Source organism: Vigna radiata, chromosome 7, assembly GCF_000741045.1.
Source record: "Vigna radiata var. radiata cultivar VC1973A chromosome 7, Vradiata_ver6, whole genome shotgun sequence".
NCBI classification, from domain to species: domain Eukaryota; kingdom Viridiplantae; phylum Streptophyta; class Magnoliopsida; order Fabales; family Fabaceae; genus Vigna; species Vigna radiata.
This window is the reverse complement of record NC_028357.1, coordinates 48,234,523-48,250,504: the sequence shown is the minus strand read 5'-3', so window position 1 is coordinate 48,250,504 and position 15,982 is coordinate 48,234,523. Positions and strand designations below refer to the sequence as shown.

Genomic DNA, 15,982 nt, shown 5'->3' with positions numbered 1-15,982 from the left:
ATATTAAGAAAATAAATAGTATGTAAAGAAATTAATATAGTATATTTAAAAAATTGTTTGAAAAAGAGGTATTTTTTTAATTAAAAAATATGATGTGTATGATGTGTCCTGAAACATTAATTAGAGAAGGTAGAAGAAGGTAAAAAATAAGAAAAGGACGTGTAGGAGACGCGCACGTACGTGGGAGTGGGGCCGCTTTCTGTTTTCAGCGATGATGACAGATGAGTTGCCGTGGGTCCCACTCTTCCGCGTTGGTCCACTCACTCTGCAACATCTTGCCCTCTTTTCCATGGCCCCACACCTTCTCAACACGCCACCTCCTTTTATCCTTTTTCTTATTATTTTTCATTTAAATTGTTCGATAAATATTTTCTTCATTATTATTATTTTAAATATGTATAAATAATAATATTGTTTTAATAAATAAATTAAAATAAAAATCTAAAACTTGCTCTTTTGTTTAATTGAACCTACTCTCATTATTTTCTTGTAGTTATCAATATAAATGGAGTAACGGAGTCAATTTTAGCTACTATATAAATTTATATAAATAGCATTAAAAATAATTTATAATATAAATAGAAATAAAGATAACAAGTTAACAATAAATACACAATTAAATAATAGACATTTTTAGGAGTATGTCAAATCAAAAATTGATAACGTACAAATGCTTTTCAGAAAAAAAAAAATACATTAATAACTTATGTCTTTTTGTCGTGTTAAGGATTTTTTTTAAATTCACTGTATGGCTACTGTTGATGTTCATGATACTGAATATATTTTATATGTAGCGTTGATTGAATATGAATTTTATATTTCTAATTATTAATTTAATCAATAAAATTAGTTTGTAATTTGAAAATAATTTTAATCATCTTGCTAAATCATTTAACTATAAATCTGATTGACAGATTCTTCTTTTACTTCAGTTTACAAATAATATGTCTTTTAAAATTAAAATAAAGATTCACGAGTAAATTAAGTAAATACAAAAATGTTCAACTTATATGAATTTACTTTATACATATCTATAGATAGGTTCAACAATCCAGCAATTCCATTAGCTGACTTTCTTTTTTATTTAAAGTTATCAAATGATTTAAATGTAAAAGTTTAGGATTCTGTGAGGGAAGTAATTATTATGATAAGTTACATAATTTAACTTCTATTATAGTATAAATAGTTTAATCATTCCCTTTTATATATTTATTTATATTTTTTTATTACAATAAGTATAATTTATTTATTTTTGTGGAGTGTAATTTGTTATTAAAAATCTGGTATGGTTTTTGTGTTTTGTTTTCATTTTTTTATTTTAATAAAAATTTATGTGATAACTTATTAAAGTATAAAATTAAATATGATAAAGAATAAAAAGATTACTAAAATATTTTTGTATTTTTTCTCTTCTTGCCTCTTAAGTTATTTCTTGTGTTTGTCTCCCATTCTCTCTCATATTCTTTTTGGTATTTGAAATAAATGCAAATTTATTATTATTTTTTATTTATCTAAACTATTTTATTTTTAAAGAAAAAATATATTTCTTTTATTTTACTTGATAATGAAATATTATCTTTTTATCTTTTGACTATTTTGTATAGTAAATTTTTATAAACATAAAAAAAATTAATAAATATATCTATCAATGTTTAACTAAATTCTAATAATTTATTTTTTAGTCTTAAATTTTTTCAAATAAGTATATTGAATAAAATAATATATAATTTTTTAAAAGTGATAGGATAAGTTACATATAAATAATACAAATTAAGCTTCACTTCTTTCTAAAACATCGTATCAATAAAATGGAAGGAGTCTTTTCGTAAGATTCAACTAATGTCAAGTTAGAAAAATCACATTAATATGTAATACATAAAAAAGTTATAGAAAATCTTATTTATAATGGAGTCAACGTTAAAATAGAACTATTATATACTCAATTCTATTTAAAAAATAAAAGATAATCTTTTATATATATATAATTATATTAAATTATATATTCTTTTTGTTAAATTAATAATAATAATTAAATATATAAGTTTTTAGTATATTATTTCGACTTTTCAAAAATTATTATTATTGGTCAAAAATCATCATTAATAATTGATAAACTTTAATGTGTTAGAATAGTTGAAAATATAAGTTCAAAATTATCCTTACATTTATTTTAAAAAGTCTCTCAGCATATCATTAATCCTAATTTTCTTATACATATTTTAAAATTTTAATACAATGCAGGAGTAACTGTGTATTTCTCTAAAGCATGTTTTTCAATCATGAGAATTGGAAACCAACATAATTATTCATTACTTATTTTTAGAAGTCACTATCATTTTTAGATAATTATTACTTTTATTTATTAAATGTTTTTTTTATCATTAAGAATGCATCAAAATATTTAATAACTAAATTACACAATAAAAAAAGTAGCATCTATGCTTCTATAGTCAAAACTTTATCTTTCATTAATGATTTGTTTCTTGATGGAGGTTAGGGTGGTAGAGTAGTACATGTCTCCCACCATGGGATTTTCTTTGAGACCGTTTGATCAATTCAATTTTAAATGAAAGGTTCAGATTTTTTACATGGACTTTTGTCTTCTTCCTCTTACATCACCAGTTCTTGTCCCGTTCGAACATGATTTTTTACACCGTTATTCTATTTTATTTATTATCAACGTTTATTTTTTATTTATTTAGTATTATTATGCTAAAAAGTGATAATTAGAAAATTGAGCTTTCTTATGTAGATTACTTTTTTATTCAGTGCAGATTTGGTGAATTTTATGGGAGTATTAATCAATATCAGGAAGTTAGTCAAATTTTTTTAGAACAAAAAGCCGCAGGTGATGTTTTTTATTTATTATAAGTTAAATTTAAATAAAATTCACTACTTATCATAGGTTAATGAGTTTTTATTTTATCCACGATTTAAAAAGTGTCATTAATTTACTTTGACTGATGCTTCCTTAATATTTAGGCATCTGGCGGACAAATTGTGGGTCATGCATACATGATAAGTACCACCATGCATGAACCAGAGATTTATAAATTTAATTTATAAATTTATTAAAGGGTTAATAATGATAATGTGATCTAATTAAAATTTCACACGTGTTTATTTTTCTAATTTTAACCACATCTCTGTTAACTTTGTTTGACTAAATTAGGATCAAATGAAAAAGAATTGTTATAGAAGATTTGCATAATGTTTTGCTTGATTATTATTTAAGGACATTTTAACGAAGAAGGTTAACTTAGACATATGATTATGTGACGATAATAATCGGTGCCATGTTATTCAAACTAAGTATAGTTTACAACATAATATTACTTGACTTTGACTAATTTACATCGATTTTGCAAGCAACAGAAGTAATTTAAAAAAAATATAATTTTCAGTGATTATGAGTGAAACGAAATAAAAAATAATAATTGTTTTGCAACAGCCATAATGATGGTGAAAAGAATCGATTATTATTGAATATTTGATTTATTTTGAGAAAGTATAATAAATGATAAGAAAATTGCATTCGAAGCTGTAATAGATATGAATGATTAAAGGAAGAGATGGTGGATGGTGGCATTGAAAGAATGGAGATTTTAAGAAAATAAATAAATAAATTATAGGATGAGAATGGGAGTGATGATTGAAATGCAGAGAGGAGAGAAGAGAAAGAAAAAGAAAAAGAAAAACAGAGAGAAAGAGAGAGTGAATTATTAGAATGGTATGTGAAGAAAGACAGAGAAAAGTTAGTCACACTTTTCTCCAACTTCCAGGAATAGCCATGTGGCTTAACTTAACTCAGCATCTCCAGAGGCACACCCAGATATTATGAATTATATATAATAAATATTTAAATTCCGCGCATGAAGTTTCTCTCTCTGAAAGAGTGACGCACACAAATATTCGATTTTCCTTAAAAGCATATATCAGCTGTTTTGGGTATTCTCTAGCCCATAAAAAGCTTAAATGCAAGAAACAAGAAATAAAGAAATAAGCAAAATGATGGAAAGAGGCATTATTAATAGTATTGAATGATGAACTTTAAAGATTTAAATGTGTTGGGAGAAGACAAAGTGAAAGGCAAGAGTTAAACTGGGGAATCAATGTCACAGTTTGAACTTATTGTCTACAGTTTTGTTTTGTAAACTGCTATTATTCTAAATAATTCAACTTTTTCACAGTGAAAAGCTTTTCTTCTCTGCGCGACTTATTTATTCATCGTAAGTAAGAAAAGGTTCCCCAACCGAATATACGTTTTTCAGATGCTGCTGCCTTTTGCACTACTTTTCTTGCAATATAAAAATATAAAAATAAAAAAATAAAAAAAAGTTTTTTTTTTTATTTTAATTTTAGAAACATTCCCTGTGAAAATTGTGGTAGAGGAGATGAATTTGTAGTAGGTAGAGATGGAAAAAGAAAGAGGTTATCCTATGAAAGGGGCTTGGCGAAACACGTGGCGAGAGGGGGGAAATGGTGGAGGAATAATAATATAATATTATCTTTGGATAAAAAAAAGGGCAAGAGTGAGTCAGAGTGCACACTGATAAAACGCAAACGAAAGAGAGAGGAAAAAGGGATAGAGATTGAAGTTGTTGAGTGAATGAATAATGAAAGGATTGAGTTGAAGTGGCTTCAAAAGTAGAGCTTCGGAACCATAAAGTTCTTCAACGGAATACCCACTTTGCACTCCCTTTCTTATGTTACACATTTTCATATTCTTTAAAATCATTAATCAAATTCAAAAACATTTATTTATTAGAAATTTCATTTCGATCAATTTATAATATTTATAATATGTAAACGAGTATAAATTTTACTTGATTTGTTTGTGTAGTATACGTAGAAACTGGATTTAGATGAAAGGAAAGTTGAGAAATTGTTTGGAGTCAAATCAATGAACTGGCTTGCACAAGTTTGGCATTGGTTTACATGTACGTGGACATTGACCCAAACTACCAACATCAAACTTTGTACTATTTTATTTATTTGTTTCCATAAAGCTTAAATGATAACAGACCCACCATCTCCATGGATAATGCTTCCTTTACTAAATTCTATAAAGATTAATTCCATCACAAAATTAATTCTCATTTTCTAATTTTACATATTCCCACCCAATCCATATCAATTACATCTTTCTTACTTAATTCCCTATAAATAATCACTTTCCTTAAATAATTTTTTTTTTACTCATTGCCACCAATTAATATACATAGGAATGTCTATAAAAACATTTCATCATTCTTATTCATTGAAAATTCTCTTATAACCAATTTAAACACCATAATTCCTTTTATTACTAGAAAATAACATGTATTATTTCAAAAATAAAACAATTTAAAATCAGGTTAACTTCAAAATTGTTAAATTTTTTATCCCAATATTATTATTATTATTATTTTTAACAACATTTTAGTTAATAATTGTTTCTGTGAAAGAAAAGAAAAATGTGCCGTAATTATTGTACTGTTATATATGTAACAGAAACATAGTCAATGTTTCATTGGTGTCAGTAAAAAATAAATAATTCACGGATAATTATTTATTACCGTTAATTGATGCTCACACTTTTTCATGGACTAAACTATTTTTTTTTTTAAATTCAAAATTAAAAGTTATTTTTTAATTTATACATTAGTTATTCCATCAGGGGATACTTTCAAATGTATGGATCATTTTGAAGTTCAAAACCTTTTATTTACTATTGTTAAGTAATAAAACATGAATACATTACGTGGTTAAGACCTTAATGAAAAAAAAAAACAATACTATACTATTTAAGTAAAAAAAAAATTACAAATGGTAATTCTTAATTTAGTTTTTGAAGACTTCTTAATGAATACAAAATTAGTAATTGAAAACGAGTTTTTAAGCATTAATTTAGAAATTAATAAGAAAAAAAAATAATCGAACATGATTATTAGATTATTAGATAAGCATACATGGTGGGCACAGTAAAAATGTAAAAGGTTTTGGAAGAGTAGATTTAATAAGAGGGGTTAGTTGCTACCATGAATGAGCTGGATCCACTCTTTCAGGAGCCACTCACACCCAACTTTCACTATATTATAATTATAAAATTATAATTATTATAAATAGGTAACATCACAAATTAAAACTACAACTATTACCGTCATACTATTATTACTAGAAATTTATTAAGTGGCATAATAAATAACATTGATGTCTTGCTTAATACTGAATAAAAAATAACAAATGTCATCAATACCCGAGAATAATTAAAGAATAATTAAATACCCGAGAAATTCAGCGTGTAACAGTGACAAGGCGAGGACATAAGCTTGAGGCGCAGAACGATAGTTATTGTGTTTTGTTTATTTATTTATTTATTATGAAATAAAAATATATTTCTCACCCAAAATTCGTCTTCTCTTTCTTTCTACTCCGATTCCTGCGTTGCGTTTTGGTCCAATTGCGAACTCAGCAGCACCTGCTCCTCAATTAGTTTCGCTTCACTTTCACCTCGAACTCGATTCGAACTATGTGAACGCCACTGTTGTCTCTCGTATGTTGTTGTTGCTGTTATTATTATTATTATTGTTGTGGTGGTGCTACTGTTCTGTTAGGTTCGGTTTGGATCTCCGAAGCATGAATCTGGGCAACGGAAAGGGATCCATGTCAACGGTTACTACAACAGGGGTTATGAAATCTGGAGACGTTGTCTCCGACCAGTTTCCGGCGGGTCTCAGGGTTCTGGTGGTCGACGATGATCCCACATGCCTCATGATTCTCGAGAAGATGCTTCGCACATGTCTCTACGAAGGTACCACTCTATTACTACTCCATCGGGTTGTTACTGTTTTCTGTTTCTCTTCTCTATTTACTATTCGAACGCTTGCTTATTACTTGACCTTCTCAAAAAACAACTAAAGAGAAACAGAACAAAAATTGAAACCCCAACTTAATTAACTACTTGGTGATTAGCTTTTGTTTCTTGATTTGTTGATTCTTCCTTTGAATCAGACTTTTGCTAACAGTTCGATGTCAGATTTGTAATTTTGTTTCTGTTGTGGAATTTTTGTTTGGTTGATATGTATGCGAAATTTTAGGATATTTTTTTGGTTGTGGTTTCAGTTACCAAATGCAACAGAGCAGAGACTGCGCTTTCACTTCTTAGAGAGAACAAAAATGGGTTTGACATTGTTATAAGCGATGTGCATATGCCTGACATGGACGGATTTAAACTTCTGGAGCACATTGGGTTGGAGATGGACCTTCCTGTCATCAGTGAGTGCCTCGTTTGACCTGATTAGATCTGTTTCTGGTGGAGTGCATTGGTGTTTAAATTTACTTGTTTTTGTGTGATGGTTGCAGTGATGTCTGCGGATGATGGTAAAAGTGTTGTTATGAAGGGCGTGACTCATGGTGCTTGTGATTATCTGATTAAGCCTGTTCGCATTGAGGCTTTGAAGAACATATGGCAGCATGTGGTTCGGAAGAAGAAGAATGAGTGGAAAGACGCAGAGCAATCCGGCAGTGCCGAAGAAGGAGATCGCCAACCTAAGGCATCTGATGAAGCAGATTACTCTTCCTCGGCTAACGAAGGCAGTTGGAGAAACTCAAAGAAGAGAAGGGACGAGGAGGAGGAGGCAGAGGATAGAGATGACACATCCACGTTAAAGAAACCGCGAGTTGTTTGGTCTGTGGAGCTTCATCAACAGTTTGTGGCTGCTGTGGATCAGCTCGGAATTGACAGTATGTATCTTTTGCCTGGGTTTTTGAAGTTGCTTTTGCTTTTCTATATTTGTTGCATTTCCACTGAAGACCTATGTAACGGAACTTTTGGTGCATGGTTGTTGGGATTTTTGTTTGTATATTGTCCAAAACAACACTTTTACCACTTTGGTCTCCAGTTTTTCGATCCTCCCATTGCCTGGATCATTGCAAGTAGGTTTTGCATGCTTTTCAAATTATTCGGGTCAGCAATGTTAATAGATACATTATGACTCCATTTTGGCTTTATAATTGCATCTATAGTCAAGTCTTATCCCACAGGTTGGGTTTATAGCCAATGAGGTATATAAATAATCAAATCATTTCTCTAAAACCATTTTTAATAGTCTTTCTTATATTTTTCGGAGTTCCTCTTCTACGTGTTTTACTTGACTATTTTCCACTTTTCTTATTGGAGCCTCTATTAGTTTGCTAATATCATGTATGGTGAGTTTTTCTCTCCTACTTTATCCTGTGTTAATTTGGTCATCTTATCTTTTTATTGTATGTTTAGTCGTCCTTTTGTAAGAATTATGATGTTATTTAATTTTGTATGACTCATCTGGTATTTGTATTCAGAGGCTGTTCCTAAAAAAATTCTGGAATTGATGAATGTTCCTGGGCTCACTAGAGAAAATGTTGCCAGCCACCTGCAGGTATCATACTGTTATACTGTCTGTTATTTGGGAAGGACTTGGGTTAAATTTTATCCTTACTTGATTAAAGATCCCTTCTTTTTTTTTCATCCTGTTTCTGTTGCAGAAATACCGGTTGTATCTTCGAAGATTGAGTGGAGTTTCTCAACACCAGAATAATATGAACAACTCCTTTCTCGGCTCTCAAGAGGCAACGTTTGGGACAATTTCTTCAATTAGCGGGATTGATCTTCAAACTCTTGCAGTTGCTGGCCAGCTTCCTGCTCAAAGTCTGGCTACTCTTCAAGCAGCAGGACTTGGTAGGTCAACTGCCAAAGCTGGTGTACCAATGCCTATCATGGATCAAAGAAACCTTTTTAGTTTTGAAAACCCAAGGGTAAGATTTGGAGAAGGCCAACAGCAACATTTAAGCAGTAGTAAACCAATGAACTTATTGCTTGGAATCCCTACCAACATGGAGCCTAAGCAGCTTGCCAATTTGCACCAGTCTACCCAATCCATTGCCAGCTTGAATATGAGAGTCAATGCTTCTGCCCCACAAGGCAACCCCTTATTGATGCAGATGCCACAATCCCAACCTAGAGGTCAGATGCTAAGTGAAAATACTGGTCCTCGTGTTCCCAGGCTTCCATCATCTCTGGGGCAGCCTAATGTATCAAATGGAATTTCTAATGGCTTTCTGGGAAGAAATGGCATTGCTGGTAATAACAGAGGACCTGCGTATAATCCTGTTCCACCAAACTCTTCGTTGTTGAGTTTTCCAATGAATCAAAGCTCTGAAGTGTCCGTCAACAATAGTTTACCTCTTGGAAGCACTCCAGGTATATCCAGTATCACAACAAAAGGCTCATTTCAGGAGGAAGTTACATCTGGAATTAAGGCATCTGGTGGATTCCCAAGTTATGATATTTTTAATGAACTGCACCATCACAAGTCCCATGATTGGGAGATAACAAACCCAGGCCTGACATACAGTGCCCCCCATCATGCAAATCCTTTACAAGGTAACATTGATGTCTCCCCATCAGTTTTGGTGCATCAAGGGTTTTCTTCTACCCAGCAGACCGGCCAAAGCAGAGATGCTACTTTAATGGGAAAAGCTATGTTCTCCGTGGGAGAAGGCTCGGAACAAGATAACCTCCAAAATGCTGTTCAACACCTCCATCCGCTTCTTGTTGACAATTCAGTAAGGGTTAAGTCTGAAAGAATTCCCGATGCAAGCTCCCAAACTAATCTCTTCCCTGACCATTATGGGCAGGAGGATCTGATGAGTGCGCTTCTAAAGCAGGTTTGCCCTTCATCCCTTTCTTTGGACCTGGAATATTTACACGTACTTGCATGTAACTTTCCGTTATGAGCAAATCGGTTTTCTCATGTGTTTCTAATGTTGGCAGCAAGAAGGCATGGGACCAGCTGAGAGTGAGTTCGAATTTGATGCTTATTCTCTGGACAACATCCCTGTCTAGAATAAACCCTGGCCAGTTCTTTCTGATTGCAGTTGTCAGTGTAAATAGTTTATGTTACACAAGCACGTTATCATCTTGCAGTTAGTAATTTTCGAACTGAGTCTAAATTGTTCGACAAACAGGATTTGGTTGGTGTCAAATATTCAGACTTCTGGGAGTAGTAGTGTATTGTAATGCCTTAGTCTGGATGGTTAAGATGAATCAGCTACAAACGTCAACTGCATATATATATATGCACAAGGCACGTGCAATTTTGACTGCTATTGATAGCAAAGTTGCTAGCAAGCTTCTCTAATTTTAGGGTGTTCTTGAAGGTATGTTGGCGTAGGACAGAATTGCAGAAGCAAGGTTTTGATACATCTGCAAAGTTGTCGTAGGATCTTTTCTAACTTGAAATAACAAATTATGAATTTTTTTTTCTTCTGTTTCTTTTGTAATTTATGTCATTCAAAGTAAGTAACGACTTCAGTAAGCATGTAAATATTGCCTTTGGCTGCTCTAGACGTTTGGTCTGGCCATTCTTTTCTGGCTGCTTCTGTACTGCGATACTTCTGTGCTTTTAATGTTCATTATGTCATGCATTCTTTGTACATGAAACTGGTTAGGTACTTCTGTCATATTGTATGGCTACTGGTCTATAGCTATGCAATATGCATTGCTAAGCATATTTCACTCTTATATAAGAATCTCTATGCTACGTTAGAGAATCTCTCAACGCCATTATGCATGCAAATTTGGTATAGAAAAACTATGCAGTAATAATAGACCACCAATGCAAAACCTCTTTAGCCAAAAACATCAGTATCATCAAACAAAACAAGTCATAAGTTTTTTCCATGCATATGTACATGAATGTTCAAATATAATGTAGGATACTTAGAACCACATTAATCCGAAATTTTTGTCATCAAGAGCACACATAAAAATCACACCCTTCAAAAATTAAAGAAATTGTATTCAGCTACATATAGTTAAAAGAAAGAAAAAATTACATGACTTTAGTCGCTTGATGCAAGTTCAGATTTAGTTGTAAGCAAAAAGCATCCTTTTTTTGACGATTAAACATTCATATCCATAGCAAATAAACCAATGCAAATGTACATAAGTTTTAACTAAAGCATTATAAACTGCTTAGATTTTTTCTCATCTATTCCTACCAAGTTGTCGTTTCCAGTTTTTGTTTCACATGCTTGAGCCGCTGATGCTGCAAAGAACTCTGTAAAGAGCTTTTAAACAGCTGTATTTATTGTTTACGCTTTCTTATCACTTAAGCCACTTTAAACTATAATTACAACATGTCGATCAAGATTATAATGTTCAACTATTTAAATTAAGTTTACAGTATCAAGGGTTATTTTTGAATAATAAATAATTTAAAATTAATTCAGGAACAATTCTCAGAAGAAAATATCCAACTCTTAAAGAAAGAAAGAAACATTTATGCGGTCCTACTTAAAAAAAAAGTGTTTCCTTTCAAATTAGAAAGAAAACCAGAGTTACAATTTTGTGTAGACTTATGAGTTTAAGACAAAATATCTTTAATTATTTCGCATCTATTTTAAATTAAAGTTATATATGTTATTTTGCACTTTTTTTTTGTTTGTTTTTACTTTTTAATCATGTGTGAGAGGGTGGGGATTAGTTAGCAAGAGTCATACGTTATGTTTACAATTTTTATTTTTTTAAGACATTCAACTTCATTAAATATGAAATAATATTTTTTTTGAAAGTTTTTTATTTTCAAATATTTTTTTTTTATAAAATAACGTAAGTTTATTGAATTTTACTTTTTTAATAAAATATTTTATTATCACCAAATGAAAAAAAAAATCATAATAAAAATTCAAAATATTAATATTGAAGATATTTTTTTATCCGATTTTAGTTGATAATTACTTTTCAGTCAACATTTGTCAATATTTTTTTAACTGATATTGACAGTTTTTTTCTCGATTGATATCATTCAAATATTTAAGTTGACATCAACCAAAGTTATTTTTACCAAGTTTGTCTTTGTGTCATCTTTCAATCAATGTCAACTAAGAAAACCTTTTCATTTGACATTAATAAAAAAAAATCTAATTAATGTCAGTTGAAAGTATTTCAGGTCTAAATTAGAAAAAGAAAAGGCTAACATTGACAAAGAATAATGTTAGTGTCAATAAAAAAAAATCATTAAAGACATTGACAAAAAATAATAATATCTATAGATGCCTATAAAAAAACTCTAGTACAAATCCATCAATATTAACCTTTGTTATGAGAACTTGGATTAAAAGAACAAGAGATCTAATTAATGTTGCTTCAATATTTTTTTTTGGTCTAAATTAGAAAAATAATAATATTGGACGATAAAAGCTGACAACCAAGATAGAGGTCCATGGAAAAGTCTAATTTGCTTCCAATTTAAGGCATGTTTGGTTTAATCTCAGAATTATTTCCGCCTCTTATAATTTAGATTAATTTAAACACTTTAACTACTTATGTTGGTCTGCGTAGATTTTTAAATCAGAATGAAACATACCACGACAGGGAAAAATTACTGAGATTGAACGCAAATAAAGAAACAATCAAAGGAGAAAAAAATAAACTTTTAATAGAAAAAGGAATATATTTCTATCATCTAACACAAATCTACAATCCTCTGTACTATAACATGCTCGAAAGAATCACATATGAATTGAACAATGAGTGACAGCATCCAAACCAGACACATGCGTGAATGTTACAACAGCACGACTAAGTCCACTGAGTTTCTGTGGTAAGGTCAATATATATGAATCAAATCCATGTCTCGGGACAGAGCAAGCCAAAGTCTAAATCAAACATAGCCACTATCATCTCGTCAAGAGGAACGACAACAGTGATAGTAGCACTGAAGTTCCCAATGAAAAACCATCCCAAGAACCACCACTAGTTGGAAGCACGGAAGGAAGAGAGCATTCCTCTCCATTGAAAAGAACTTTAGTGGGAAAACCATCTCCACGAACCGTGTTGATTCCAGGAGTAAGTTTCTTTGTGAAAGAGATCACTGACTGTTGTTTACCAGGCACCCTAGGATCTCTCAGAGGGTCAGCGCCGTCAGCTTCTGCTACAAGGTAGTTCAATCCTGGCAAACCTTGCATAATAATTGTGTTGTTTACACCATCTACAAGAGTTGCATTGAAAGAGTACATTTTCTCAAAACCTGCAGCTGCTTTGTCCATTTGAACTGCAGCAAACCAGTCTGCAAAATTGGTCTCACCCCAGTTAAAAAGTGTCACCCTTGCACTCCATCCTTTATTGTAGTCCGTGAGCAAATGCCAGTTGATGCTTACACCACAGTTATCACTACAGGGCATCGGGTTTGGCACTGGAAAATGTTTCAGGCTTGCCCAAGCAATGGCCTTGGCGGTTCTGTTTTCATAAGGAACAAGAAGTGCCTCTGGTGGAAGCAACATAGCTGAGGCAGTAGTACTACATGTTCTCTCTCTATTCTGGGGACATCCACAAGCACATGTTTTGCATGGAATAACTGAATCATTGTAATAGGCCGAAAATGATACACAGCATTTACTTGACGTTCCCTTGGCTGTCGTAATGTTGCACACAACCTGCCAACTGGCCATCACAGTTTTGTTCGACGGTAAGCCGGAGGGATCGGGGTTTTCCGTGGGACTCACTCTTACAGGAGGGCCGCATTTATAGTCAGGGTTTAGGGTACCACTTATCTTCCAGTTCTGCGGCGGTGAAAGTTGGGATCGGTTAAGCGCCGGTGGCATCTTGAAAACCTGCATTTGGAATCTTGAGGCTGACATGCTAGGGTCCATGGTGGGCGGCAAAATAGTACCATTCCGGCAGCAAAAGGGAATCTTCCCAAGGTCAGAATCATTGAACTTGGTGGGAGGGAGATCAATTATGGTTGGCCTTCTCTCACAATTCAAAACAGTGGCAAAGTCAAGATCCCTATAGAATGTACCTTGCTTACCGAACAGACATTCAGAAGCATCAACAACAGAAGGATAAGCCCCTTTCATTGAATATATAAACTCATCATTCATCCAGTCCCAGCTCAACCTCCAGTTGTCAAGCCTACCAAGTGGGTTATGGTTTGCAATAGTAACCTCAGCCCAGTAATTAGAATCGTAAGTTCTTATCACATCATACATAATACTAAGATCACCATTCTGACGTGGCAGAAACTCTTCATCCGTGGTGATGTTAGTTTTGAACTTGGGATCTCTAGTGCAGCACACACTACTAGCATTCTTCCCTGAAAAACCAAAAAGTAACCCCATCCCATTCATTAATCACAGCATTTCACTAAACCCGATCAATCCTTTCACAGATCAAACAAAACTAACCCAATAACCTAACTTCACCGCAATTAAAAATTCAACCTTTTTTCTAAACAACATTTTCACAAGCACCTAAGCTACAGTCATAGATCAAGGAGAATAACGCTACCTTGGGTGGTGGATGCACGACATACGAATCCATCATTGGCGAGGTTGATGGATTTCGGCATCGGAACACTGGGCGGCGCCACCCCGAACACGGTGCCGACGAGGTTGATCTGAACCTGCATCTGGGTCAAGTCGCCGGCGGTGGCGACGGCAGTCTTGAGATCGGTCATGGGGTAGCCAGCGAAAACAGTGCCGTTTCCAACGGCGGCCGGGAGGGTTGTGCCGTCGGCGAGAACCGCATTGGACGCAGAGACCAACAACTCGTCGTGGTCAAAACCCACGAAGACCTTCCACGACTTGAGTTCATCGAGGCCGTTGTTGAGTACTGTCAATGTCGACTCGAACCGGTAGGGCTGCTCCGCAGCGTTGGAGACATTCGGCGGCAACCGCGAGCCGCCGGTATAGGCATAAGAAACGAGGATGCCGTTACAGGATTGGGCGTCGGAAAACGACGTGGTGGAGAGGAAGATTGTTAGCGCGGCGATGGTGCTGAGGTAGCAACACTGGATTGGGAGGAGCATTCTGGTTTTTGGAATTCGAAATTTGAACTAAGAGAGAGAAACGCGACGCATCGATATTAAGTAGCTTTGTTTGGTCTTTTTTTTTCTTTTTTTTTTAATGAGAGAAAGTGATTACCGGAAGAAACGCGCTTAAAGCAGCTGTAATCAGTGTGAATGGCGTTTGAACGTGTTTGGTTTTAATTTTGTTTTTTATGTCTTTGTTTGTGCCGTGTTTGGTTAATTTATTCAAAGGACAAAGCATGTTCCGCTTGAAAACTTGCCATCAATTGCGTTGCGTGTCTTTCCATTCTCACAGCCTTTTACAATTAATAATGTACGTTAAATTTTAGTTCGTAATTTTTAATAATTTTTTAATTTTTTGTATTTAAAAAATAATTAAACTAAAAACATGATTATGTAAATAAGAAAATTACTATTACAAATACAGTTAAGGAGTTTAAAAAATACGAAGAAAATACAGCATACAAACTTGATTTTTAATCTAAAAATCACAAAATATTAAATAATTTATATTATTTTATTTTTTTAAAATTTTAAACCAATGATATTTGTTTTCATTTTTTAAATTAAATAATAAAAAAATTATTCTGTTTAAAAATAATTGAAACTAAATTAAAACTAAAATAACGAATATAGAAATTAAATTAAACTACTTACATGAACATTTTTTTAATTAAATAAAAAAAATAAAAAAATCACTATGTGACATATATTATTTACTTATATCATATATTATTTAAAAGATATTAACAAAAATAACTAAATTAAGGAAAAATTAATAATAATTAAAATCTTACTTAAAAAAATATTAAAACTAAATTCATAAAATTAAATAAATTTAAAATTAATATTTTAACTTAAATCTTATTATTTTATCATACAAACGGATTCTCTCTTTTTTCACATAGAAGAAAAAGTGTCTGTTTCACTTTAGTAGAAAAAAGAAAAAAATAATAATAAAATGTTGAGGCTCAAACGTTCCGTTTAACAGCTCTATTACTTGCTTTAATTTGAATTGGTAAAGAGAGCTTTTAAGTGTTGACTCCAGCGGATTTATGTTGTGTTTGGCCCAAACGGCTTGACTTGCGGTCACGTCTGTCTCACTATCTCATATTTTTCCTATTATTAACTCTATTTTAAATATCTCTACT

The 15,982-nt window shown here is 32.4% G+C and overlaps 2 protein-coding genes across 4 annotated transcripts; one reads left to right on the top strand and one right to left on the bottom strand.

The window, feature by feature from the left end:
• Positions 1-6,352: 6,352 nt before the first annotated feature.
• Positions 6,353-10,455, top strand: LOC106768205 (two-component response regulator ARR2). Of its 3 annotated transcripts, none has more exons than XM_014653202.2 (7): positions 6,353-6,793; positions 7,105-7,257; positions 7,345-7,725; positions 8,323-8,399; positions 8,506-9,687; positions 9,794-9,899; positions 9,988-10,455. In XM_014653202.2, exons 1-6 carry the CDS (start codon positions 6,538-6,540, stop codon positions 9,863-9,865), a joined length of 2,121 nt encoding a protein of 706 aa, XP_014508688.1. In that variant the 5' UTR covers positions 6,353-6,537; the 3' UTR covers positions 9,866-9,899; positions 9,988-10,455. The 3 variants fall into 3 exon arrangements, with proteins under 3 accessions (XP_014508688.1, XP_014508687.1, XP_014508686.1); XM_014653201.2 differs by having other exon boundaries at positions 9,794-9,905; XM_014653200.2 differs by having other exon boundaries at positions 9,794-10,455.
• Positions 10,456-12,437: 1,982 nt separating this feature from the next.
• LOC106769012 (COBRA-like protein 7) lies at positions 12,438-15,020 on the bottom strand. The gene is made up of 2 exons (XM_014654449.2): positions 14,312-15,020; positions 12,438-14,117 (listed from the first exon to the last, which is right to left on the bottom strand). Exons 1-2 carry the CDS (start codon positions 14,829-14,831, stop codon positions 12,703-12,705), a joined length of 1,935 nt encoding a protein of 644 aa, XP_014509935.1. The 5' UTR covers positions 14,832-15,020; the 3' UTR covers positions 12,438-12,702.
• Between the last annotated feature and the right edge of the window lie 962 nt (positions 15,021-15,982).